Here is a 26,276-nt window from a genome sequence, read left to right as displayed (position 1 = left end):
AGCACCCACCATCGGGAAATTCTCCAGAGCCTTGTGGAATATGTTGGAATTCTTGGGGCAGACTGCTAACAGTTCCCGCACTCCTCAGAGGATAATAGTTGTTATAAGTTTAAACCTCAACAGGAAATAGTCTGACCATGACAAGGAAATATATTTAAAACTTCGAATCATCCTTCCCCTTAGCAATAGGGGGAAAAATCCATTGTGTAACCTGCCACATGTCATGGCTGCCATGAAATAGGGTAGCCCCAGCAGCAATATTGAAATTCCTTGGAACACTGTTTCTGGGAATTCTTAACCCCATATGAGGTCCCTTCTTAGCTGGCCAACTCAGAAGCCTAGATGGTACACTAACAGAATCTTAGTCTGTCCTGAGTGCCCTATCTTTGAGATTGGCACTAGAATAGACAGGAAGCCTGGAAAAAAGTAAAATTTGGATAAATGATCACTCTTCTCCCTTCTTGGAAGGCTTTTTGATGCTACAACAAATGGGAGGGGGGCATTGAAAGCAGTTTTTGTGTTGATTTTAAATATACATACTACTTAGAAACAAATATTATGGCAGCTGCTGCTTTTGTATGTTTAGTAGTGCATAATTCAATTGTTGCATTTTATGGTATAATTTCATTGTTCAGACTTGCTAGTTTTCACACAAAAACCAGCAAATAAATATGAACAATAAAACTGCAAGCCACCTCGACCTGGGAAACTTGATTTTGAAAGGTATTCTACAGATCCCATAAAAATAGTGGTATTTTGTGTCAGGGTTAGAATTAGAATTGTTCTGATTTTGCATGAATTTAGCTCTCATGTTGGAGAATCAAAACCATTTGAGATTGGATATGGCCTTGCTGCGCTGAACTCTCCTTTGCCCCCTCATCAAATAACAAGTCAGGAGAAAGCAATATGTGGTAAATATGTGACATTCTAATTTCAAAAGCCATCTGGAATCAAATGAAACCTTAGACATCCTGCTGAGTTGATTAGGTGGCTCTGTCCTCCTTTGGGTGAGCTCACTGTGACATGTTGCTTCCAACAAATTGTTCCTGAGGAAGTCTGACTGTGAACTGCAGATTCCCCATCTCTTCCAAGATAGTATGGTAGCATCAGGATATTATTTATTTATTTGTTGAATTTGCCCATCTTGTAACAAACGATTCTGGGTAGCTTCCAGCATTAAAACATTAAAAAAAGACCTAACAAATCAATGTCTTTAAAAGAATAAAAATAGAAATCCCAATCAAGATATAGTTAAAACATGTGGAGGGAGGAAACAGGATGTGGGAGGGGGAGGTGAGATTGCCTCTTAATTCAACAACCACCTGATATTCCACCATTAGTTAATGATGATATAAAGTTGGCCTTTAATTGCAGTATACGGAACAATTACATGTTTCAGGAAGAAGCCAGAATCACACAATTATTTTAAACTGCATTGATTATCACTTGGAAATCTTTTCTCGCTTTAATTATTACACATTTACCAGTATTCACAGTTTATACTTTTCCTGGATTTAATAACAATACATAAAACATTTCTTGACACAGAGATGGCAGAGGCTGAAATGTAACCTTGGTATTACACTTTTGCCTAATGGCAGTAGATAAAAACAAAAACTAATATAAAGATGATTTTAAAATTGCTGTCTTTAACATGTCAACAAAAAGAATGATGCCCATAAGAGCTTGAAGAAGCATAATCAGCTTAATTGTATTAACTATGTTTGATATGGAAAGAGTAAGGAAGCTGTACAGCTGTTTTATAATTCAACTCCTAATGCAGCCTTTGATCTGCCTGAATGGTCAGGTCAAGTCCCTTTCTCATAGCTTTTCTTCCTGCTCTAAAACATGGGAATTGTGGTAAGTTGCAGAACAATTAGAAGAGATAAATGTCATAAATAATGTTTCCCATGTGTGCCTGCTCATCCTTGCTCCCTAGCATACTTTCGGCATTAGATTTGAAGCTCTCCACATTCCTATCACAGACAAAGAAATATCTTTGCAATACAAAACGCTTTCTTTGCTTTCAGAGGGATGGATAGTTTAATAGCAAATAAAAGAAAGGAATTGGAACTGACAAATCACAGATGGGGTAATTCTTGATATAGCAATTTCTCTTACCTGAAACACTTAAATATGTATGCATGAAGTCTAAAGATTGGCTACAAAAAAAATTCTGTCTCCCAAGTGATTTTCCAGGCTTCTTCACTGATGGATCTTTTGTTTGCCTGATTAAAGGCAAGATTTTTATGAAGTTATTTCTTCTAACTCTTCTCTAGGTTTCATGGATTGTTGTTAGTCAGATGCCCTAAATTTGAAAATACAGACCTATATACTTTAGATGTATGGCATTTTGTTATTCTAGTTCTGTCTTACCCAACTTGGAACTCTTTCTGTTTTAATTACAATTCCTGTCATCCTCAGCCAATGGGCATGTTGTTTCAGGATGATGGTTATATAGCCCAGCACATCCAAAAGTATGTGGTCAGAGAGGGCTTCTAACTGGAATCTGACCAGGGAATGGTACATTGTTAAGACAGTGGCCTTTCTCCCTCCTCTTCCTTTCTTCTGTTGCCTCTGGAAAGCTAGCCAGGCAAGTTGCATCATCATACTGATGATATTCAAAAGACAAGTCTGTCTCAAACACTCCCATAGAATCAGATTCACGAAACAATATGTCTGGTCTTCTGTTTAAGACCCACATAGGCCTGTTTCAAATGCACCGTTTTGCTTTTCTCTGTGCCTGTTTCTTTTCGTTATAAAAATATTTTCTCACCCCACAAATCCATGCATCAGTTCATCTTTTTAGATTGCCATTATGTTCTTCCTGGTGAAGCTCAGGGTAACATTTTGATCTCACAAATGCTCCTTAAGGACAGACAGAATGAGTTTAAATTGGAAACTGAGCAGGATTGTCACATGGAAGTCCTGGCAGAGGAAGAAGCCCTAGAATGGAAAACATCTGGATTTTGAATTAGGATTCTTCATCAAGCCATCTTGCCTTTAATCAAGGGCAGTTAGAGCATTATGAAAGCCTTCCCATGTCTTAGACTTAGAAGATAACTTTTCCCTTTCATTCTTCCTGAGCCTGGCTGCTGTGATGGAGAGGCATGTTTCAGCTAACAAGGCTAGTTGATGACTCACCTCAGCAATCCTGCCAGGGAGCAGCATCCAAGAGTTTTCTCAAGGACAAAAGGTTTTTAAAAAGAGAACAATATCAAGCATCAAACTGTAAAAGCAAGCTTGTTCATTTATCCCATATACTTTCTCTTTTGGTACAACTTTGGAAAGCGGAATTTGTTTCACTTAGAGCCAAATAATGCCAAACTCCTGAATAACATTGGGTAAAAAATCGTTCTGATGCAGAGTTACTAGATATTGTTTCCCAAAAGCAAATATGCACACAAATCTTTGGATATTTCCATGCTTAGAACTCATATTGGTGAAGGTGAAGATCTGTCACCGTACATTATTTGTTTGTTTATAGTATTTCTACGTCACTCAACTCCAAAACTGCTCTGTATTTATTATTATTTCCACCCACACCAAGCAAGTTCAAATTCCTCCTTTCTCTCTGATTTCTTTAGGAGGTTCTCATATCAAAAATCCTCAGCTGTTTAGACTTAAGGTTAGCCTTCTTAAAAAACCTGCTCTGACCTGGGAATGGTGTTCCATTTTAAGTTTGCAGCTACATTTCTATAAGAAGAGCTGTGGAGAAGAGTACTAAAAAACCATCACAGTTCTTCTAGGAGAGAATGGGATGAGATGGAATAATTCAGCACCTTTGGGTCATGTTTCTTCACAAGAAATATCATTACGATATATACCCAGTGCATCTTTGTGATCTGCTTATTGTATTATTTCATGTGAACCCAGAAAATTGGGCCGAGAAGCCCATGGTTTAGTTAAACTACGTCCAGACATTGCCAGAATGTTAGAATTTAGTTGAGCCCATGGAAAGTTCAACAGCATTGGCCTTCATTTTGCCTAAATTTTGGCAGGGAAAAGAGAAAACACAGGAGAGGATGTGGGCCTGGCAAACTCAAGGATTCAGACAGGAAAGGCAATGAACAAAAAGTACCTTCAAAAGATAGAGAATGACGGCAATTTCTTGCAAACCACAGAGAGAAGCAAAATGTTGGACCAGTAAGGAGGAGGAGGAGGAGGAGGAGGAGGAATACTCAGCTAATATCCAGCCCAAGTTTTTCTAAAGTCTGTTTCATGTGAAAGAATCAGAGAAATTGCAAAGTGAGCAAGTGTGGAAGGAAAGAACTACCTGAGAGCCATGCGTAATAATGTTATGAACAAAGACTAATTTTGACAGCAGCAGAGTCTTGTAAGCCACTTGCAGCTTTTGGTCAGGTTGGAGCCAAAATTGTGTAAATAGTATTAATGAATGGGCAGAAATTCCACACGTAGACTATGTTGAAGATTAATGAAGAGTTGAAACAGACGTTTTAAGAAATCCAACTTTTTGCTACTAGCGTTTCCTTTTCTAACTTTTTATCAAATAAATATTTATTTCAATAATATTCATTCACAACAAGCCATGTCCTAGTGAGGTATTGGAGTTATGAGGATGAAAAGGTCTTTTGAGCTGTTTGCCTTCACCTCCCTCTGTAAGGAAGAAGAGATATGGTTTTCACCCAGGTAGCTCGCAGCTACAATAGTTACTTCATAAGATAAAAAAATAAATCCTGCCTTATTGATTGAAAGTTATTTCTCAGTTCAATAAATCACTGATTCTTCTGTGTTTTTGAACAAACTTGTCATAAAAGCATTGATTAGGGGATTAGGAAGAAGAGCTGAATACCTTTTGGTTTATTCTGTCAATACATGTGAAAAGTTACCTCTGCTGGTCCAACTGGTTTCTTACCATTCCCTCTTAATCAGACAGATTGGTGGTGCTTGCATGGAGTCAGAAATATTTTGGTCCTTTAATTTGTCAAGAGCTACTGCAAACTCAGCTCCCCTTTGTCTAATTTAAGGCTAGGCTGCAAAAATCAAAAGAACCACAAGAGGATAGGAAAGAGTTTGTCTTTTCTTTTAGCTGTTGCTGCTTTTCATAGGCCCTGCACCTTGGCAACGAAGATGTTGTTTGATTCTCAAGATTGTATGAGCTGATTAACAAATGCATAGGGGTGAAGGGGTATAGGCAGAAGTGTTCATGGGTAAATAATGTAGCTACATTCATAATAATATTGGTATTAATGGAATGAGTTTGTTGTGAAATTGACACTCACGGAGACCTCTGTTTAACACTGGGACATATATATGTTTAATTTCTTTTAAATAGCTATGGTATCATTTCATTTAGATAAACCTCAAGGTTTTTTAAAAAATTAAAGGCATGATTTTGTATATGTAATTGAGATCAAATAGGAAAATAGTGCATTTTAATAACATGTTTTTCCTAGTTGTTTATAATAATAGACAGTTTTCCTAATATGTTGCCTTCCAAATGTTTTAGATTAACCAATCACATTACTAAGTGAGCTTAGCCATAGGTGTTGTATAAAAAAATGATGGGAACCATAGCCCAAAAGTTGAGAAAAATCTATTGTATAGCAACATATCCAAACTCCTCATTAGGATATTACCATTAGTTAACCAAAGTCATAAAATACTACGCCTCAAAATCCACCAGAGATTTTCCACCTTTAATTCACATACCTGGTGTGTGATCTAGGCATCCTAGATTTATGACTCCTCCTTGAAAAGCAGATGCAACCATGGCTTTGTGGGCTACTGTTCAAATTCACCTTGAATGGCAATTGTATCCATTCTGTGATCAAGAGTCCCTACTGCCAGTCACTCAAGTCCAGATTATTTCATGTCTGGATTACTACAAAGTGCTCTACATGGGGTTCCCCCTGAAGACCACTAGGAATCTACAACTGGTCAGGAATGCAGCAGTAAGGATAGTTACATACAGACCTCAGTACATCTATGTTGCACTTCTCTGTGAACTGTGTGGTGCGATACTATACAATATGATACACTATACCAGTGATGGCGAACCTTTTAGAGACTGAGTGCCCAAACTGCAACCCAAAACCCACTTATGTATCATCGGGTGCTGGGTGGGTGTGGCCATTTGGGAGGGCGTGGCCCAGTGGGTGGGCGTGGCTGCGGTGGTAACGACAGACTGGGTGGGACTAAAAAGTTCAATCAATTCCAACTTTGAGAGATTTTTTTCCCGTGAGAAGTTGAAATTGATTGATTGATTGATTGAAACTTTTTTTTGTTTTTGCACACGGCGGTGGAGGCCTAAAGTGAAAAGGTTTTATAAACCCAGCTGAAGGCCTAGGACTAGACTAGACTAGACTAGACTAGACTAGACTAGACTAGACTATTGGATTTCCAGGTGCAATTGAAGATTCTGGTTTTTAGCTTCAAAGTCCTTCATAGCACAAAGCCTACTGATTTGGTTAGGCACCAGGCTAGAATCCAGGAGACTGTGAGTTCCAGTCCTAACTTAAGCATGAAAACTGGCTGGGTGAATTTGGGTCAGTCACTTTCTCTCAGTCCAACTCGCCTCACAGGGTTGTTATTGTGGGAAAATAAGACAAAGGTGTGTTGGATATGTTTGCCACCTTGAATTATTTGTAAAAATAATGAAGGTGGGATATAAATGAAATAAATTATGGGGTAGTCGATAGCCAATTATCTCTATCCATCTGAAGAAAATCTGACAGTCCCTTGGGTCCTATTTCTTAAGGAATGTCATCTTATGGAGGGCAGGAGATGTGCCTTCTTTGTCACTGCATATGCCCGATGGAGTGCTATTTCCGCCAAAATTTGGATGGCCCCAACCCTATATATCTGTCATTTGTAATATCTTGAGGACCTGGTTTCCCACCAGCTATTGGGTTAGGGGGCTTTGGGAGGCCATCTGGATGGATTGCCCCAATTACTGCACTGCCTCCGGTGTACCTTATTATATTTTGTTATTGTTTGGGGTGTTATTGTTTTGATTGTACTTTGCCCTGAATCATTTGGGATTATTGTTCTCTACCCTACGGTTATTTGGGATGAGAGTTGTAGAATGCTTATTTGTTAGGCATGAAGTTGGGAAAATTCATCTTCAGATGTGTTGAGAATTGCATAAATCATGAGAAGACAGCTCATATCTATGTTCACGGATATGGCAGAATAGATACATTCATAAAAAAGTGAACATTCTCATGATTGGGTAAATAAAGAATTATATATCTAGAGATATATATCTCGGATTCTTAGAGCTGAGGCAGTTTGCAACTGCAGGCACATACGGCATTTCTAGATGCAGAAAAATCTGAATCTGAATGTGTAAGACAGTGATGGCGAACCTTTTAGAGACTGAGTGCCCAAAAACTGGCCCCACACCCATTCCAGGCCCTGCCCCGACCCCCCCATCCTGCCTGCCCGCAGGGCCACTCACCGCTTCCAGGGCCTGCTGCAGATCACCCAGGCAGCCCAGCAGCGCCATGGCGGACACGCCCTCTGCCCGTGCCCCACAGTATCAACTGTGCGGGATGGGGCGTGAGGGCAGTCTTGTCTAGGCTGCCTGGCTGCCATGTCCTTGGCTGTGCTGCTCCCTGTGGGCCACGCTCGGGGGCGACTCTCCTCCAGGGGGGCTGCTGGTGAGGAGGGGGTCATGGGGGAGGCAAGGCTGGGGCAATGGCACATGTGCCCACAGAGAGGGTTCCGAGTGCCACCTCTGGCACACGTGCCATAGGTTCGCCACCACTGGTGTAAGACATGCAGGCATAAATACAGTATCCATAAATTGTAATAGAAATTATTTGAGAACTTCATACTATTTAAAATAATCTTTTTTTAGGCAGCATTCTGTTGAGGAACCCTTGCATGTTAATAGAATTCCCAGGTTACAAAGTGTTCCAGCAGGCACTGAACTCTCACAGATTCAAAGTATAGCATGTATGTTTTATTAATGTACTTTGACAACCCAGTAGCAGCTTGTAGCCATTCTTCTTCTCTTAACTCTGTCTCCATGCTCATGCACATTGAAGCTAAGTGTCACTTTATCCCCATTCATGAGATTGCTCTTGTACATGATTGCTTATTCAAGAAGAAGTATACAGTCATGCACTTCCATTTTTACCAGAGCATGGACAGAAAATATATATTAATTATTTCATTCTCTTTTTGTGTGTCTCTAATAGTTCAAAAGAATGCTGAACCGTGAATTAACCCACCTCTCTGAAATGAGCCGTTCTGGAAACCAGGTGTCTGAGTACATTTCCAACACCTTTTTAGGTAAGTGTATGGAAGTATGTTTTTAACATTGCCACAAACCTACTGTACCTACAATCCATGTACATTCTTTTAAAAAAATATTATGCAATATTGTAAACTGTATCCTATATTATTTTTCAATCAAATACAATCAGGCAGTTTGCTAAAAAGAAAACATTCTTTTTAGGGTCCACAAGTGAGTTATATTTTTTGTACAGTAAGGCAGAACAAGAGATAAAGAACGTAATTGACATTAACCTTTCTTCTCAGAGTGATAATAGTTTAGCTCTCACACTTTCATAAACTATGCCCCAAGAAAAAGCCATATGAATAAATAAATTAAAAAAGAAATCACATCAACACCTTTAGTAACATAAACCTATATTATGAGTAAAAGTTCTGGTAAAGGGATAGGATAGAATAGGATAGAATAGGATAGAATAGAATAGAATAGAATAGAATAGAATAGAATAGAATAGAATAGAATAGAATCTCGGAGGTCTTCTAGTCCAACCCCCTGCTCAGGCAGGAAACCCTATACCATTTCGGACAAATGGTTGTCCAATCTCTTCTTAAAAATTTCCAGTGTTGGAGCATTCACAACTTCTGGAGGCAGGTTGTTCCACTGGTTAATTGTTTTAACTGTCAGGAAATTTCTTTTTAGTTCTAGGTTGCTTCTCTCCTTGATTATTTTCCATCCATTGCTTCTTGTCCTGTCCAAAGCAGGAATGTAATTATACTCTATTGTTCTAAACACTGATGGCAATGCCTATAGTTCTTTAACATTGATAATTTACCTGGAGTATAATAAGGAAAACATAATTGCTAAATCTTACATGTTCTTCCACATCTAACAATGAATGATTCTCTGAAAGCCATCTGCCTTTTATTCTGGACTGTTATTATATTATTTCCTTAGAGTTAAGCCAAAATAGGGGTTTGTTTCCATTTAATGTTTGTTCGTGCATATCCCAAAAGCCCTCCATCTCAGAGGTTGGGAGGAACAGTTTGGACAAGGACAAAAATATTCGTCGTGGGAGGAATAAGTGACAGTCCCTAGCCCCAGTGCAGTTTGTTTCCCCGTGACTCATCCTATGCAAATGTGCTTGAGGTTGCGTGTTCCAATGCACGTCCCATAGAAAGTAATATCATGAGCACAGAGAACATCTGCAGGCAGGTGTGCTTCTGTGACGCTCTCCGCAGTATGCCAGTATGCGAAGTGCTGTAGACAAGGAGCATCCCAAGGGCTGAGGCAGCATAGTTGCCTTGGCAACACAGAGATTTCCACTCTTCCCTTCATCAGCTTAAACTGAGGGCAAAGATTTGGTTTTGTTTGCACTTGCTGATGTCATCTTACAGCCAAATCTGATTGGCTGAAGTCATTTGAAAAGAAGAAAGCCCACTGAGGGAAAAACCTAGCAGAGACTAATTGCAAATTGTTACTACAGTAGAGTCCTTCCTCTCCCACTGCTAAAGCATTGTTGTGCAGGGATAGATAGCACCAGGCATAATCATGTGATGAAGCTCAAACAGACAGAACTCTTTCCCAGCTTCTTCATAGACTGATGAACACAGAGTTTTTCCCTCCAATTTCCAGAAGGAATTAAATTCAAATTCTGCTGCTCTGCAGAGATTCATTTGTACCTGTCTCAGAATGCCAATCGCTGGGTTTTAGGCAAGAAGAAAGACTGTGCTCACAGGTTTCTCCTTCCCCTTTCAACCCGCTCTCCTAAGGCTAAGTAAATGTTTGATAAGATAGCAGAAGTACACAGGCGTTTGGGCAGTTGGATACCTCCCATACAGTGCTCCCTCCCAAGCACACTTGTAGCAATCATATTAGCATCAGTAGGAAATTGAGGGTGGGGCTGAAACTGGTTGGGCATTCTGGAAGGCACCACATTGGAGAAAGGGTGAAGGCATAATGTAAGTGTTAGAATCAGAAAGTGTTGATGGCTCCTTTGTGGTCTCTGCTTAATATCAGATAATTTGAATCTGCAGCAAAATTTTTAGTTTTCAACTCTTATTTGGTACATGATGATGTCCAGGTTCCTGGATTTCACAGTTGGATCATGCCATGATTTTTCCATTCAGCGACAAACAAGCAATCTGGAAGAGGTTTTCTCTGAAGTAAGCTCCACTCAGATTAGTGGGACTTACTGTCATATAAATGAACATAAGGATGCCGCCAGAGCTTCATTCTTGAACATATTTACTTGAGAGCAAATCTTTACATGACTGGTAAATCCAACAAGGCATAGAATTAGTCTGTCGGGCAGTTTTCTCATCTTATGCACACAAATCTAAGCAGGTTGTTCTCCAACCTCTGTAAACTTGTGTAAACATCGTGTTTACATAAAAACGAAATAAGTACTGCATTTGTATGCGGAACTATACATGATTATCTTAGTATTTGCAGAATCAGAGGCCTTGTCATACAGTGTAGGACTCCCCCAAGGGCTGCAGACTGAATCAGACAGGATAGCTAAGAACTGTAGTCATCTGAAACAAACTCATGGGTGCTTCCTGTCCACTGCATTCTCCAGAAAGCAGGCCTCCCATTGACGTCAGTGGATGCAAATACCCAGCCCTAAGCAAATGTTGATGCAAACCACCACTTCAATGGAGGCCTTGTGTGAGAGCTGGAACATGGGCTGAAAACGGAGGCCAAGTATCAGTTGAGCAAGGGCCAGAATTCATCCTCCCTGCTCCTCCTGAGCAGCTGTGGCATGGTCTGCCAATGTCATGTGATGAGGCAGTGCCAGGCCACAGTGGCGCAAAAGAGGTGAAAAAGAGATAGTGAAATCCCATTACTGAGCTTAGCTGATTGACTTCACAAACACACATCCCTTGTCCCGTGAGAGATCTTGGAATTGCTGTGGAAAGAAGAGATTTCAGATGGAGCAGATGGGGAGGACCTATACCAGTTTACCTAGCTTGGCCCCATGCATTGGGGCTTTGGAACTGTTTCTATGTTGGCAGAAGAACTTGTGTTTGATAGGTCAGCCTGGGAATTGCCTGAGCACTTGGATTTCATTCTTGGCTGTGGCACCAAAGCAGAATTGAGTGATTGGTAGGAAATGGCCAGAGTGACTGGTTGCTTGTGGCTGAGGGCTAGAAGCAGAGCTTGTTAGTTGAGGTGAGGAAAGAAAGGAATCAAAACTCCTAAATTTATTCTCAACTTTTTATTCCGAATTTGCCTCAGCCATAAAGATACACATGCACAGATGCTTATTTGCTTCAACCTCATTAAGTGTCCTGAGATGATAGAATTCCACAATACTGAGGCAGCCTATTCTTCCAGATCCTCAAGCTCCCAGGCAACCCCTTGAATCTGCTTGATCATTTATGAAACAGATGAGATTGCAGATGTACTTGAGCTGTTTTGTTACCACAGGGAAGCTAATTCTTCCTATAGGTCGTCTTCCAGAGTCTGACCACCATCTTTGTCTAAGCAAAGGACATCCCCCTGTTTTTGCCAAACATGGTAGAGCTCTGGCTCCAGAGTTATTCAAAGCCTTTTCAGGTGAACTTGGGGGAAGACGGGAATATTGGGGACTCTGTTTGGGGCAGTATTTGAAAGAATTCAAATGTATGGCAGTTGGCTTGAATATTCTCTGTTGTCACAATCCTTCTTCCTAGTAACTTAGAACCCAACACTCTAGAATGGTACTACAACTTATGCCCTGCTTCCTCCCGGGGCCTGTTACCCGCCCCTTCCACTCTGCCATGAGGCCCCCTTGCCGCTGCTTCTCCCGCAGGTACCATTGGGGTATAGCTCTGCCATGTCATGATGCGACTCCCTCCCAGTTTCCTGTCACACTGCGTCCTCCCCATTTTCTGCCTCCTCTAGGCTCCCCCAATGTGCGCCACCTTCCCCTTGGCAGGCTATCTCCTCCCCCTGCTCTGTACTCCCAGTGGGTACCACCCACACGTGACTTCTTGCCCTTGGAGACAGTCCTAGAAGAAGGTGGGGGAACAAGGCCCTCCACTCCTGAGGGTGAGTCTTCCCCCAAACTGCTCTACATTGTACTTTGAGTCTTCCAGTCTAGAAGCCTAAACTGAACAGTTTCCCTTCCATCTTCATGAACCTGAAGTATCTTCAGAAGATGGAAAGTAGACTTAAAAATAAGTAATTTTGCATCTGTCTTCAGGATTGCGATGGAGAGTGAGCAGGATTGTTTTCACTACCACTTTGGCCTAATGTCCAGCATTCTATTTCTTTCTCTCTTTCTTTCTTTCTCTAGAGGAGCAATAGCAGCTATTCATTTGTCTGGAAAAAGTAAAAGACTAGAGTCAGGGACAGAATTAAGACGACAGATAAATCCTGTTTGATTGGTTTATTAAAAAGGTGGATGTGTTGTGTCAATCTGATTCTGAGCACTTTTTTGTTATATCCTTAATTATATGTGTATAAACAAAAGTCTTCTAGAAGATGGAATGTATGTTGATATAAGCATCTCAGAATGGCGTTGTTGAGGACACTTTATAAAAAATATAAGAACTGAAAAATATCACTGCTTGTGCAGATCAGCACCCTTTCATGCTACTGCTAACTACTTTATTAAAGTAGTTAAAATTAATAAAAATAATTGTTTGACTGCCCAGGTTATTGGTACTGTCCAGTAGGTATTTATAAGACACACAAAAAGCATTTGGATGGTTTTCTGGTTCTTTTTTGGGGTGCTGCAAAATTGAAACAGCTGGAGCTCATGATGAGACAGAACTAAATGTATGAATTATAGAAAACTTGAGTCTACATATACTTTGAAGCACAATCATATTCTGAGGCTATTCTACTTTTAAAATATGGGGGAGGAGGAAATGTACAAAGGCAACAAAGGGAGAAAAAGTCTAAACAGACAAATAAAGTAGGACAATTACACAATAAGCTCCCCTCCCAAGACTCCAATAAGTATTAAGAAGTTTTAGCATTGTATCCAACCCTAGTCCCAACATTCCTGCAGTATCCTGATTTATTTATGAGAAATTTAGCTACCAGGAATTAGGTTAAATTTCCTTTTGCTCCATAATTTCTAAGCTTTCATTCTTACATCTTTGAGACAGTAATGAAATTCCGTCTGGGGAGCAATGTCATTTGGACGATGGGTGGATGAAGATAAAGCACCTGTGCCACAAATCATGACACTTGATCCAGAGGCTACTTCTCAGGCGGGGTAGTGCTCTTCCTGTTTTTCCCCTGGTTATTTCTCTCTCCGATGCAGTCTCTTTTCATCCACAGACAAGCAGAACGATGTGGAGATTCCATCCCCAACACAGAAAGACCGGGAGAAGAAGAAGCGGCAGCAACCCATGTGTCAGATCAGTGGGGTCAAGAAACTCACGCACAGTTCCAGCCTGACCAACTCCAGCAGTCCCCGCTTTGGGGTGAAAACAGACCAGGAAGAGCTACTCAGTAAGGTGAGCATTTAGCAACATGAAAAAAAAGCAGGGAGGGGAGTGAAGGAAGACTGTGCCCATCTTTGCAAAGGACGATTTGGAAATTGTACTGACTGGGGAATTCTGGGTGTTGAAGTCCACAGATCTTAAAATTGCCAAGGTTGGGAACCCCTGCTCTAGACCCTGAGAAGAGTGCCAGCTTTAATACATTTTATTTAGATTGATTTCCAGAGGCAATTTCTGCCTTGCCGAGATACAAAAGTATTTTCATCTCAGATTGTTTTTGTCTTTGAGGCAGAATTTCCTTCTAAACAGGATATTGAACTGGTACTAGAGAGTCACTTCCTCGTAATTTTAGCACATTTGACAAAAAAGATTTAACATCACTGAGTTAGTGTATTCCTATTCCATTTGACCAGCTGCCATTCTCCAACATCCAGTCAGAGCTGAAGAAGCTTCTTGGATGAGAAGCAAAATGTCTTCAAAGAAAAACAAGAAAGTCCAGTTGCCTCTTGAAAAAGCACCTTTGGGACATTTATATAGTTGCCCATCTTCTAGGCCCGGGGTCCCCAACACCCGGTCCATGGACTGGCACTGGGCTTCGGCATGCCAGAAACTGGGCCACGCAAACACATGAAGCCCCATCCAATGGGATGCAGGCAGCAGGTGAAACCACGCCCCATCTGGTCAAGAGAATGCCAGCCATCTCATCCAAATTCCATGGGACAAGGGACAGCCAGGTGACCTTCTTGAAATAATTGGGCCAGTTGACTTTAGTAAGGTGGTGCCTGATAAATCCTAGGGCTTGATCAGGATCCATCAACATAATACTCACTTGTTCTCCTGAAATGATTGTAAAAGAGCAGCTCAGAAATAACTTTCTTGGCTTAATAAATCATAATTCATTAAACAAGTAACAATTCCTTCCATTCTTGTCTTTGTTCTTTCAGTCCCAGTCAGTTCGCTGTAACTGCTAGTGACATCCAAAACTGCGAACATTATCAGAATTCTAAACCGAGCACAGGGTGAGCAAAAGAGTGTAGGCTTGAAATTTGCAATCCAGAAATAATATGCATAAAGAAGAGAAACACTTCTTTCCAGAAATTTGAAGTTTTAAATAACTGTTTCACTAATTTCCACTAAAAGTCCTCTAAAAAACCTGATCAATACTGTAATGCGGCAAGTCAATAAGGTTATTAGGCTGCCAGCTTCTAGTCTTAGGTGAACTAATTTGAAATGGTGTAGAATCTCCTGCAGGGAGATGGGCAGGGAGTTAGACTGGAAGGCCTCCAAGGTCCTTGCATCCCTATTATTCTATGTTCTAAGTTCTAATTGTATTTTCATATTCCTGTAGATATTGTTCATATCTAATTATATCTAGTTCATATCTAGTTATATAATTACGTAATATCTATTTAGATTCATCCAACTATTCTTGAAATATTAAGTTCAAAAATAAGGATAGACAGCCGCATAGCAATCAGTTTTAAGATAAAATAACCTTTATTGTCATTTTTTTACTGTGAACATACTGACACACATTAAAAATCAAATTCTGTTGCCTGCTCTCAAAAGAAAGTATATATCAACCCATACACATACACAACATACATATACATATGATACACACACACACACATAAACTGATCACTATCCATTTTGAATATATAGTGGAAAAAGGAAACTTGAGAATTCACAAGGTTGATGCTATATGGAACAAAACTATGGCTGAATCTGGATGTTCTGCTTCAGACACCATGAAGCCTCCTCCCAGAAGGAAAACACGTCGTGAAGAGGATGCGTAGTGTCCCAAACATCCTGCGGACCTTATTCAAGCAACCCTTATATCAGTGGTTCTCAACCTGTGGGTCGGGACCCCATTTGGGGTCGAACGACCATTTCACAGGGGTCGCCAAACCACGCTGTCCGCCATTTTTTTCCCCTTTTCCCTAGCTGTCCTACTCCCTCTTATTGGTGGCCACACCCACTTGAGGGTCACCACAACATGGGGAACTGTATTATGGGGTCACGGCATTAGAAAGGTTGAGAACCACTGCCTTATATGCTGTGTCCTGGACAGAAGGAAGTGAACTACCAATAATATTTTTTGCCACCTCACCACTCTGCACTGACTACCCGTCTGAAACAGTGATGCTTCCAAGCCAGACTGTAATGCAATATGACAGGATGCTCTCAATTGTCCCTCTATAGAAAGTGGTAAGGACAGGGCAAGGAAAAGGTACTTTTCTCATGTGACGCAAAAAATGCAGGTACTGCTGTGCCTGCTTCACCAGTATCTCACTATTGAGTGACCAAGCTAGCCTATTTGTTAGTTGCACACCCAGATATTTGATGCTGCTAACCACCTCAACAGGTGAATCATTAATACACAGATGTGTGTGGCTGTGCCCGCCTTTTTTGAAATCAACAATGATCTCTTTAGTTTTTTCCTATGTTTAAAATGAGGGTGTTTTTGTTACACCTGTTCACCAAACCCTCTACCTCCTTGCGGTAAGCACCCTCGTTGTCATCCTGAATAATGCCTACTACCGTTGTATCATCTGCATACTTCACAATATGGTTGGTGGCAAACCTTGCACAACAGTCATGGGTCAACAGGGTGAACAACAGTGGACTTAAGACGCAGTCCTGAGGAGAACCTGTGCTCGAGAAAATAGTATTAGAAATATTAATCCCAACTTGCACATACTGGGGCCCATCAATAAGAAAATCAAGAATCCAGTTGCACAAAGGAGTATTAAAGCCTAAAAGACCAAGTGTGTCTACTGCATGTGGAGAAATGATTGTATTAAATGTCGAACTGAAGTCGACAAACAGCATTCGCACATGGGTATTTCTTTCCTCTAAGTATGCCAAGCTCAGATGGAGAATAGAAGGAATAGCATCCTCTGTAGAGCGATTTGGACAGTAAGCAAACAGAAGCAAGTCAAATGCTGGAGGGAGGCTGGATACAATAATGTCCTTTATCAACCTCTCAAAACATTTCATAATGATGGATGTAAGTGCAACCAGACGGTAATCATTGAAACCCATAATTGTAGATGTTTTTGGCACTGGCAAAATAATGACCGTCTTAAAACACGATGGGACCACTGCCTGCTGCAGTGAAAGATTGAAAATACCTGTGAGAATGCAAGCCATTCATCTGCACATTTCCTGAGAACATGCCCAAGGAGATTATCTGGGCCCGCTGTTTTCTAAATACTAACTTTCAGCAATGTCCTCTGGACAGAGGTAACATCAAAGCTAAGCACTTCCTCATCAGGATGGGGCAAGCTTTCCTCGCAAGGGTGCTATTTGATGCCTCGAATCTTCCAAAAATGCATTCAGCTCATTTAAAAACTCTGTGTTGTCCTTACCACACAATAGAGCTACCTTAGTCTATAATGCCCTGGTGTTCATCGGGTCCTGAAAAAAGTTCTGAACTTTCTGACAATGGGCTTGCTTTGCTCTTTTTATGGTGCTTTTCAAATTGGCTCTGGCTATTCCAAATGTCAGCATATCCCCAAATTTAAAAGCCACATTCTGTGCTTTCAACATCTTATGAATCACGTATTTCAGCCATTGTTTTTCATTAGCCCTCACAACAATGTTTTTAAGGACACAGACATCCTCAGTGCACTTTTGAATATATGCAAACACAGTGATAGAATACTCCTCTACATTTATATGTTGATTATCTGTTGCTGCTTCTTTAAACATGCCCCAATCCATGCATTCAAAGCAATCTTGTAATGCTTCTATATCTCCCTCCGCCCAAGCCCTCACTTGCTTCACTGTAGGTTTCTCTCCAAGTAATAAAGTCTTATATGCTGGGATAAGCAGCATAGAGAGATAATCAGAAGAGCCCAGGTGAGGGTGGGGATAGTTTTGAATGCTGATTTTAGAATAAGTAAGATCCAGTTTATTCCCCCCTCTGTTGCAAAGTCTACATATTGATGGAAATGGGCGAGAGTAGCTTTCAAATCAACTTGATTAAACTTACCACTATAATAAAAGAACCCTCCAAGTAAATAGTTTGTAAGTTACTGATGATCATACCATCAGAGAACAATCAGAGCCTCATCTCTGTTTGCACAAGGAGGAATATACACTGCTGTAATAATGCTAACAGAAAAATTATTCAGACAAATTGCATTTTATGAATTGAACCAATAATTTTGAATTAATCTTGGTCCTTTGTCTGTATTTCCATGGAATATAAGTCTTCATTTTCTTATTTTACTCTGAACTAGCAAATTATACCTTGGTTCTTGTAGGCTACATCAGTATTGATATCCCCTGACCACACCCAGCTAATACCTTGTATTAATGAGAAAAAAATGTGAAAAAGCATTATAACTTGAATGAAATTACTTTGTTCCTTTTTCTATACAAATGAGTAATTAAATCAGGAAATGCTTGTTTTGGTTCCTCATGTTCTTCAAACCAAGAAACTGGTTGATACTCTCTAAACAAAACAAAATATGAAGCTATAATTTATTTTTAGCTTAATGTCTTGACTTGTTCAGAAAATATCTTATTTTTGAATGTATGTATTATTTGTATTCTGGAATGTATCTGAAATGTTTTAAACTGCAGATTTAGCTTTCCATCTTTCACAAAAAAAGAGATAAAACAATTGTTCATTCATATCTCATTTTATTAAGTTGATAACTGATTGCTCAAATGTAATCCAGGAATAAGCAAGACAGAACTTGTTAATTAAAGGAACTCTTTGAATAATGCCCACCTGGTGCAGAACAAACATGTGCTACAATTAAAAAGAATAAATATTTCTTTAGAAAATATTTGCTGTTAGGTGGTAATACACTACTACATAATCAAAGGTTATCAGAAAAGAGTGTTCCAATGAGAGAAATTGTGATAGATGACAGTATTATGTAATCTAGATTTATGTTTTTTGTTTGCTTCAGAAAAGATTCCTGTTTTGCTTTTGAGCCAAGGGAATATTTTAGAAAATTGTGATGGAACTGGACTATTTATGATTTCTTTTATCTCAGCATTCAAGATCAATGAAAATTAAAAAAAACCATTGCCTGGTTTTGTATCCAAACATTTAGGCTGAACTTAATGGTCTCATGGAATATTCACACTAGATGACATTCTTAATTGCTATGGACTTTCTCAGTGGGTTTTCTTCATTTTATGGTTGAAGAATGACCTTTGAGCTAGTGGCATAGCAAAGAAAATATGGTAGGTTTGATTTCTTCATCTGCCATTTGCTCTGGCCTCCTGGACCTTCCTCTTGACATCTACTGTGGCAAACATTCACTGACTTCTTCCCCTGTGGCTCCTCTAGGAACTGGAATATCTAAACAAGTGGGGTCTCAACATTTTCCGGGTTGCTGACTATTCCAACAATCGGTCACTCAGCTGCATCATGTATACAATATTCCAGGTAAGGTTTGCATAGGCCACTATTCCCTCCCCTGCTAGCCCTGCACGTGGACACACATCTCAGTCACATATTTGGTTTGGTCCAGTAGTACTGTTGAGAATAACCCTGAGAATGCTATACAGTTTGAAGCCTGACCTTTTTAAAAGAAATTCACTCTCTAAATTATTTCAGTGAAATATTGAGTTGGATACAGAAATGAATCAAAAAGCAACATATGCAATATCAAAAAGCAACATATGCAATAATATAAACAGGGCTGATTTATTATGTGGGCAGCAGCCTAAGCATTTTAATTGAAGAAAGCATTCTCTGCTTTGATTTGAGGTTTAGCTGCAGTTTCTGAAATCTGTCATTCTGTATTCTGAGGTGTGGGGTTTCCAGGTTCTTTCCCTATAGTCTATAGGAAAAATATAATCAGGAATGTAACCGGTACTGCTTGTCCTCTCTGTAGAAAGTGCCTTCAAAAAAAGTAATCCATTTACGATTAATTGTTCAATCTGACAGCCTGATTAGACCAAAACTATCATCATTCCAGCCAGCATAGCCAATGTACTGAAAAATCGGTGGCCACACATTTGGGGAGTTTTATCTCTAGAGAATTTATTTTTTCATGAATCTGCAAAAGTGCTAACTTTGCCAAAACACCAGCAGGCTGGAAGTTAGGACTGGAGTTAGAGTTAGGAGAGATGGCAGGATTATTTTTGTTTTTGTTCATGTACAGCACTCTATATATAATGGGGGGACTTGAATACACACAAAGGAATGATGATGCCTGGGAAGTACGTCTGCTGAATCCCATGTAGTTTCAAAACATGGAAAGGGAGGATCTAGACTCATGGCAGTGGTAGAGGTAGTTCTTGTTCATCGTTTCAAGGTATAATTATAATTATTGCTTAGGAGCTGGAGTATATCACACAGTTTTCCCTTTTCAGGGGAGATTGCCGTTTGTTTGGGGAGGGTAAAGATTCTAGTGCTCATTTTTCAGGAGCTAGTGTCCATAGAAGAAGCTGTAAACTATCACTTTTCTATTTCAACCATTGATTACCTTTTCTTTCTTTCCCCATAGGAAAGAGACTTGCTGAAAACTTTTAAGATCCCTGTGGACACATTAGTCACTTATATCATGACACTAGAAGATCACTACCATGCTGATGTGGCCTACCACAACAGTCTCCATGCTGCTGATGTTACTCAATCCACACACGTCCTCCTGTCTACACCAGCCTTGGATGTAAGTCACGATCTGTTGCAGTTTATAATGTGGGGATCCAACACTGCCTTTGCTTCAGGCTCTCTGAGGGGATGGTTCCCAGAGTCCCAAAGGACGGGGAGTTTCTGTACTTTTCCCTGTTTCATTTGGAACAGCAGTGGGAGGCAGATTAACTTACAATTAACTGATTGTTATGACTTGTATTAGAGCAAGAGCACTCAGACTTATATACTGCTTCACAGTGCTTTACATACTTCTCTAAACGTTATGCTTTGCAATACCTATAATACTGGGTATTTTGCTTCCATTATAAAATTTTATTATGCCTTACATTGAAGCTTGCTGAATTTTTATAAATGCTTACTATTGCTCTGATCAGTAGTGGATCACCATCTAGGGTGGCAACACACATATTTTGGGGATCCAAATTCTAACCCCCGTTAATTGCTTTTTATTTGCTGGCAGATGTTCTTCCATGAAACAGGGCAGAGGCACCAGGCGTTCATTCTCTTTTTCCTTTACAGGCTGTCTTCACTGACCTGGAGATCTTGGCTGCAATCTTTGCTGCTGCCATTCATGATGTGGACCATCCGGGTGTCTCCAACCAATTCCTGATCAACACCAGTGAGTGAAGGCCACACTGAACATAAGCGCGGGGGAGGGGAGTGGCAAGGAGTCAAAAATATCAGGGGTGGGTGCATGTGGCCAGGATATATGTGCCTTGCATACAGGTTAATCTAGATAGAAAGAGAATTGCAAAATGTCTTCCTCTCCTCCACACAATTGAATATTGTCTTCTCCAAATTAATACTCTCTGGATAGGTTGGACATACTTTGTAAGACAAAACTGTACATTTGGAGGAATCACAGAGATATTGCTGCTCTGTTTTGGTGAAGATCTTGTTGTCTCTGTCAATTAACTGACTGATCTTAATGCTGTCTTGTGTTCATGCTCAACTGTTGACCTGAGAGAACTGCCTCTCCTAGGGATCCTAACATCTGAAAAGATTCCCATGAAGCAGTGCGGCTTTTCAAAAAGCCTGGTCTCTAGTCATACAGCTGTTTACACTGTTAACAGGGACTCTCCGTTGGGCTCAGAAACATAAACCAATGGCCAGTAGACATAGTGCAACAAGAGAGTTGCATGCATTTGAAACAGGCCTTGACTAGTTGTCTGGCTACAGTATTCTGGATTAGATATTTGAGTATTTATCAAAAGTAGCCTGTGTATATTAGCATAGTTGCAAACAGGATATAAATAAGGCATCTGGTACTGTAGTCAAATCTGATATTTCTAATAATTGGTGAAAATAGAATATTTTCAGTGCACTTCTGATCATCACTGAAAACTAGGCATCCAAATTCAGCATTGAGTCCAGGAATATCTCCATACCATAAACCAGTGGTTCTTAACCTGGGCGATATTGCCCCCAAGGGGCGATTTCATTTTTCAGGGGGGCAATGGAACGAAAAGGGGCGATGCGGGGGCGAAGGAACAAAAAGGGGGCGATATGGGGGCGATATGGGGGCGATGGAGCAAAAAGTGTTTTGGGGACACTTTTGAGACTTTTTCGTACAGTGAATCGTGTATATCTGTCGTACAAAAATATCAATTCGCTCGCTATTAGTGGATTGAATTGTGTTTTCAAATGTTCTTCCAGTTAGCTTCAGTACAGAATGCTGTACATATGTGAATATGCATCGCTTATCTTGCGCGTTGCGCAGCAGCCTCTACCCATATAGTGGCACGCCATTGGCCAGAATATGGGAGATATGGGAAAAAGACTGGAAATAAATTATTTGCGTCAATATGTCCTGATGACAATTTTAAAGAAAACAAAAAAAGTGTTTGCATAAATTGAAGAATTATTTCCTATGTTGTGATTGAGAGGTTATGTTGGGGGAGGGGGGCAATGACAACTTCCTCTTTGGCTCAAGGGGGCGATTCATTCAAAAAGGTTAAGAACCACTGCCATAAACTCCCAGGACAGTTTAAACGTCTATTTCTTTTGATTTCTCTTCTGTACCTTCGTCTTACCTGGATTGAGCTGTTTGCCCTCATCTAATCCAGCTAAAAGTCTAATGTCTTTTTGCACTTCTAGCCTGTCTGTCACCCTGCTCACTTCCCACTCCTGCCTAATTGACTAATAGATAATTATCTTGTCTAGAATTTCCCCTTTTAGCTTCAGCCTCAAAGAAAAATCAGATACAAAAGATGTCAAGTAGGTTGTGTGCCCTGGAAAAGTCAATCAAGAAAATGGATGAGTTAACTCTAAAGAGGAATTAGTCTGTATATTAATTTTGATACTATTTTTCTAGCTTAAATGCTTAAGTTCTGTGTAGATGGAGTTCTGTGTTAGTAATTAGCATCAGATGGAAGGAAACCATATGAGAATACAATAGAATCCATCTTTCTTTATCACCAGGTCTTTTTATCCTATTACCCAAACCCAAGCTTGGTTTTGCTCAGTATTTTCCTAAAGGGCCAATAAATGAGCGTTGTAGACAATTTAATATAGAATAAACTCAGTTTAGAACTTTGGGGCACTCTAAATCACAGGACTGTGTATAAGTAAAAGAAAACTTAAAATTAAAACTGGCATTCTTATGTCAAAAGTAGAATAAAAATATACCTAAGTCATTTATATGCATCAGTGTAGGAGGACTTTTTCATTATGTTACAGATGAAAGAAGTACTGCTATTGGGAGTGAGGAAGGGCACACAGTGTCACCAGTGAAGATGGGAACAAAAAGAAAGGTCTATGACTTTCCTAGCCTAGTGCACTGAAGCAACAAACTGCTCTAAAATGACAGAAAAACAGAAATTGCTTAAAATTTATGAAGAACTTCTGAAATCAAAGATGCTGCTGTTTCCCCACCCAATGATTTCCCAGCTAGAATAACTGGACAAAATTGTTTTGTTCTGCTCTCTTCGGTAGAGATAGTGTTTAATTAGGATTTCTCTGATCTTTGAGTTGTGCAGATGTGTTTCATCAAGCCATAATAGAGTACAAAGGACAGACAGAAGAAATGAAAGTGTATAAGAAGTGTATAAGCCAGTGGTTCTCAACCTTTTTAATGCCGCAACCCCCAACTGGTCGTAAGTCGAGGACTATTCAATCGGTCGTAAGTCGAGGACTACTCAACTGGTGCAGCACTGTTTTCAGAATGGGACTTTTAGCGGGCTCAGCAGAGCAGAGACAGCCTGGACAATTCCTATTGGCTTTTGAAAGCCAATAGAATTAGACTCTATTCAAGAGAGTCTATTCTATTGGCTTTCAAAAGCCAATAGAATAAAAGGGAGTAGCACAGCTAAGGAAAAGGGGGAAAAAATGGCGGACTGCGTTGTTTGGCGACCCCCGTGAAATGGTCGTTCGACCCCAAATGGGGTCCCAACCCACAGGTTGAGAACCACTGGTATAAGCGTGATGTATGTAAGAGAGAGGGGAGAGAAAAATCAGCTACTGAATGTAAGAATTCTAGAAGTTAAAGTTGTAGCACATCAGGAATGCACTAGAATGGGGGAAATTGTTCTGTAAAGTCAGGCCTCTGGATTCAAGAGAGAGAGTGATTTTTCATGGAATGTTGTTAAATTGTTTTGCTTGCTTTTTATTTATTTATTTATTCCTTCCATTCAGTCATATCCCATTTTCAAAGACTTCCCTGCAGTTTTCTTGGTAATGTTTTTTAGAAGTGGTTTGTCATTGCCTCCCACCTAGAGCTGAAAGCGACTGGCCCAAGATCACTCAGCTGACTTTGTGCTTAAGGTGGGAGACTCACGGTCTCCTGGTTTTTAGCCTAATGCCTTAACCACTGGACCAAACACAGGCTCTCAGGTTCTTTTTTATTAGACATCTAGAAAGATTATTTGCTGTATTCCGTCTGCTGCTTGGAACACCGTTGGCCATATTTCCATGAGCAAATAAAATCCTCCTATTCTCCATAACCTTCTCATCGTCTGTGACCCTTCCGTGCAGATTCAGAGCTGGCATTGATGTACAACGATGAGTCTGTTCTGGAGAACCATCACCTAGCTGTGGGTTTCAAGCTGCTGCAGGAAGAGAACTGTGACATCTTCCAGAACCTGAGCAAACGACAGCGACAGACCTTGCGCAAGATGGTCATTGACATGGTAAGCTTGGGATGGAGGTGAGACTGGTTCCTGTGGAAAAACTTGTTTTTTTTTATCTCCTGCAGCATTTCCAGTTACAAGCCCCATCCTCCTTTACTGGGAGAAACCTAATTATTTTTGGAAGAGTCTGGATGACATATAGAAGAAATGTATTTCCTAGCAGACCACGTAACACGGGAAACGGATGGTTTTCTCTTGGAGAAAAATAGTTATGCCACCCCTGCCATTCCTCTGCTTCTTCCTGCACATGTGTTACTGCTGCATCTGAGATTCAAAAATTAACACAGAAAAGATTAACCTAAGAAATTATACACAGCCAAATCTCAACCAGAGGAAAGAAGGCTTCCCTGGAAAAATCAGCAGCTAAGTTAAATTGTTTTCTAACCAGCTTCCATATGGGGAGCTTTTTGACCAGAAGCTGCTGGTCCTCCTTTTTTACTGATATTTGGCTAGCTTCTTAACAGGATAGATATCTGAAAGAGACCTCAACCCATTCTAGTACATAATAATTACTTCATAATACCAGAACCAATCTCAGATGCCCTGATTGGAAGTGGGTATCTCTCCTTTAGTCTCTTTCTCCCAACCCATCCAGCTCTTCCTTTCTGAAGGCCAACTCAGTGAGTTGGTGTGAAAGCCACAGGATAGGTAGCAGCCCTACATCTCAATCAAAAAGGGCCATGGTGAGGAAGTGGGTTACTTAAGGAAAGGAGCAGAAGGCTTTACTAATTAAGAGGTACGCTTCCCTTTGCAAGGTCAGCATTATGGGCCAACAATCTAGAACTAGGGCCCGTTGGCCCTGTAGAATGTCAAAGGCAAGCCAAGCAGATTAGAATAAGTTGCTTTTTCTCCTTTAGGGAGAAAGCCTTAATTAAAAAAACAAAAACACATGTTTTATATTAAATTCCAAGAGAAAGAACAGCAGAGAACAGCTAACTGGCACCCGTGCATACACGAGCCCTTAACGCTGGAAGAATTTAATCTGTTGGGCTTCTCAGAGTTTCCTCTTCTGTTTTAAGAAAGATTTTGACAAATAAAGTGCAAACTTGTTGAGATGTTGATGCTGTGCAGAATTCTAGAAATGAAAAGGGCAATTCCAGTGGTATTGGAGCTAAAGATTTCAATTGGGCAAGAGCCCTTATTAGAAGATCTGCTGTAGAACATAAGCAGAGTGCTGAAAGAATACTAATTAAGTATTTCTAAATAAGTCACTGAATACCCTAATATAGCTATAGTTATATTTATTGGATGCAACTGTGGGTTTAGTCCAGCAATCAGTGAATACTATCAGACATTTCTTAAACCTAAAGTAAAAAATTAAATAATATGAGGATTTTTTAAAAAAAAAAATCTAATTTCTTTCTGAACTACATTTTGAAGAGATGGAGGGGGGAGGAAAGATAAAAAAAATCCCTTTGTTTTTTATGTACAGAAATTCATTTAACCAAGAATAGGCCAGGGAAACATAGATACTGCTGTGAAGATTTTACCCCTTAATTATTTTTATTTTATCCTGACAATCGATTGTTCATAGCAATTTCTAGTGACTTTAATGTCAGAAGCTCCAAACTGTCTGGTTAGCACCTTTTCCTAGTCTCTAATAGGAACAGATGTTTTCAAAATATTGGAAAGAGGATTCTGAACTATGTCCTCTAGGACTTTCTCTAGGAACCATAGAATGACTTAAAAGAATATATATTGAATCTGGTGATTCTTAAGGATCTTGAAGTTTTGTCATGAAATGGATATAATAGATAGGAACCAGGCTGTGTCATGAGATGGCATATGATCTTGGCAGATTGGTCTTTGGCACACTGAGAATTTCAAAGTTAACCCATCTACCACAACCTCTGGCTTATGGGCTCACAAAAGCT

General features: G+C 40.0%; 1 protein-coding gene across 4 annotated transcripts in view; it reads left to right on the top strand.

Moving 5' to 3' along the window:
• The window catches only part of LOC120297126 (cAMP-specific 3',5'-cyclic phosphodiesterase 4B-like), an 89,374-nt gene that overhangs the window by 55,853 nt on the left and 7,245 nt on the right, over positions 1 to 26,276 (top strand). For all 4 annotated transcript variants that reach the window (XM_039319391.1, XM_039319393.1, XM_039319392.1 and 1 more), the window contains 6 exons: positions 8,169 to 8,262; positions 13,481 to 13,659; positions 18,962 to 19,060; positions 20,127 to 20,291; positions 20,795 to 20,894; positions 24,248 to 24,402. In XM_039319391.1, coding sequence (XP_039175325.1) covers positions 8,169 to 8,262; positions 13,481 to 13,659; positions 18,962 to 19,060; positions 20,127 to 20,291; positions 20,795 to 20,894; positions 24,248 to 24,402 — 792 coding nt within the window. The remainder of the gene's footprint in view (positions 1 to 8,168; positions 8,263 to 13,480; positions 13,660 to 18,961; positions 19,061 to 20,126; positions 20,292 to 20,794; positions 20,895 to 24,247; positions 24,403 to 26,276) is intronic.

This window comes from Crotalus tigris, unplaced genomic scaffold (assembly GCF_016545835.1).
Source record: "Crotalus tigris isolate CLP2741 ecotype Arizona unplaced genomic scaffold, ASM1654583v1 scf7180000023584.419172, whole genome shotgun sequence".
Classification (NCBI taxonomy): Eukaryota; Metazoa; Chordata; class Lepidosauria; order Squamata; family Viperidae; genus Crotalus; species Crotalus tigris.
Note: the sequence above shows the minus strand (reverse complement) of the source record. Positions and strands in the feature narration are given on the sequence as shown.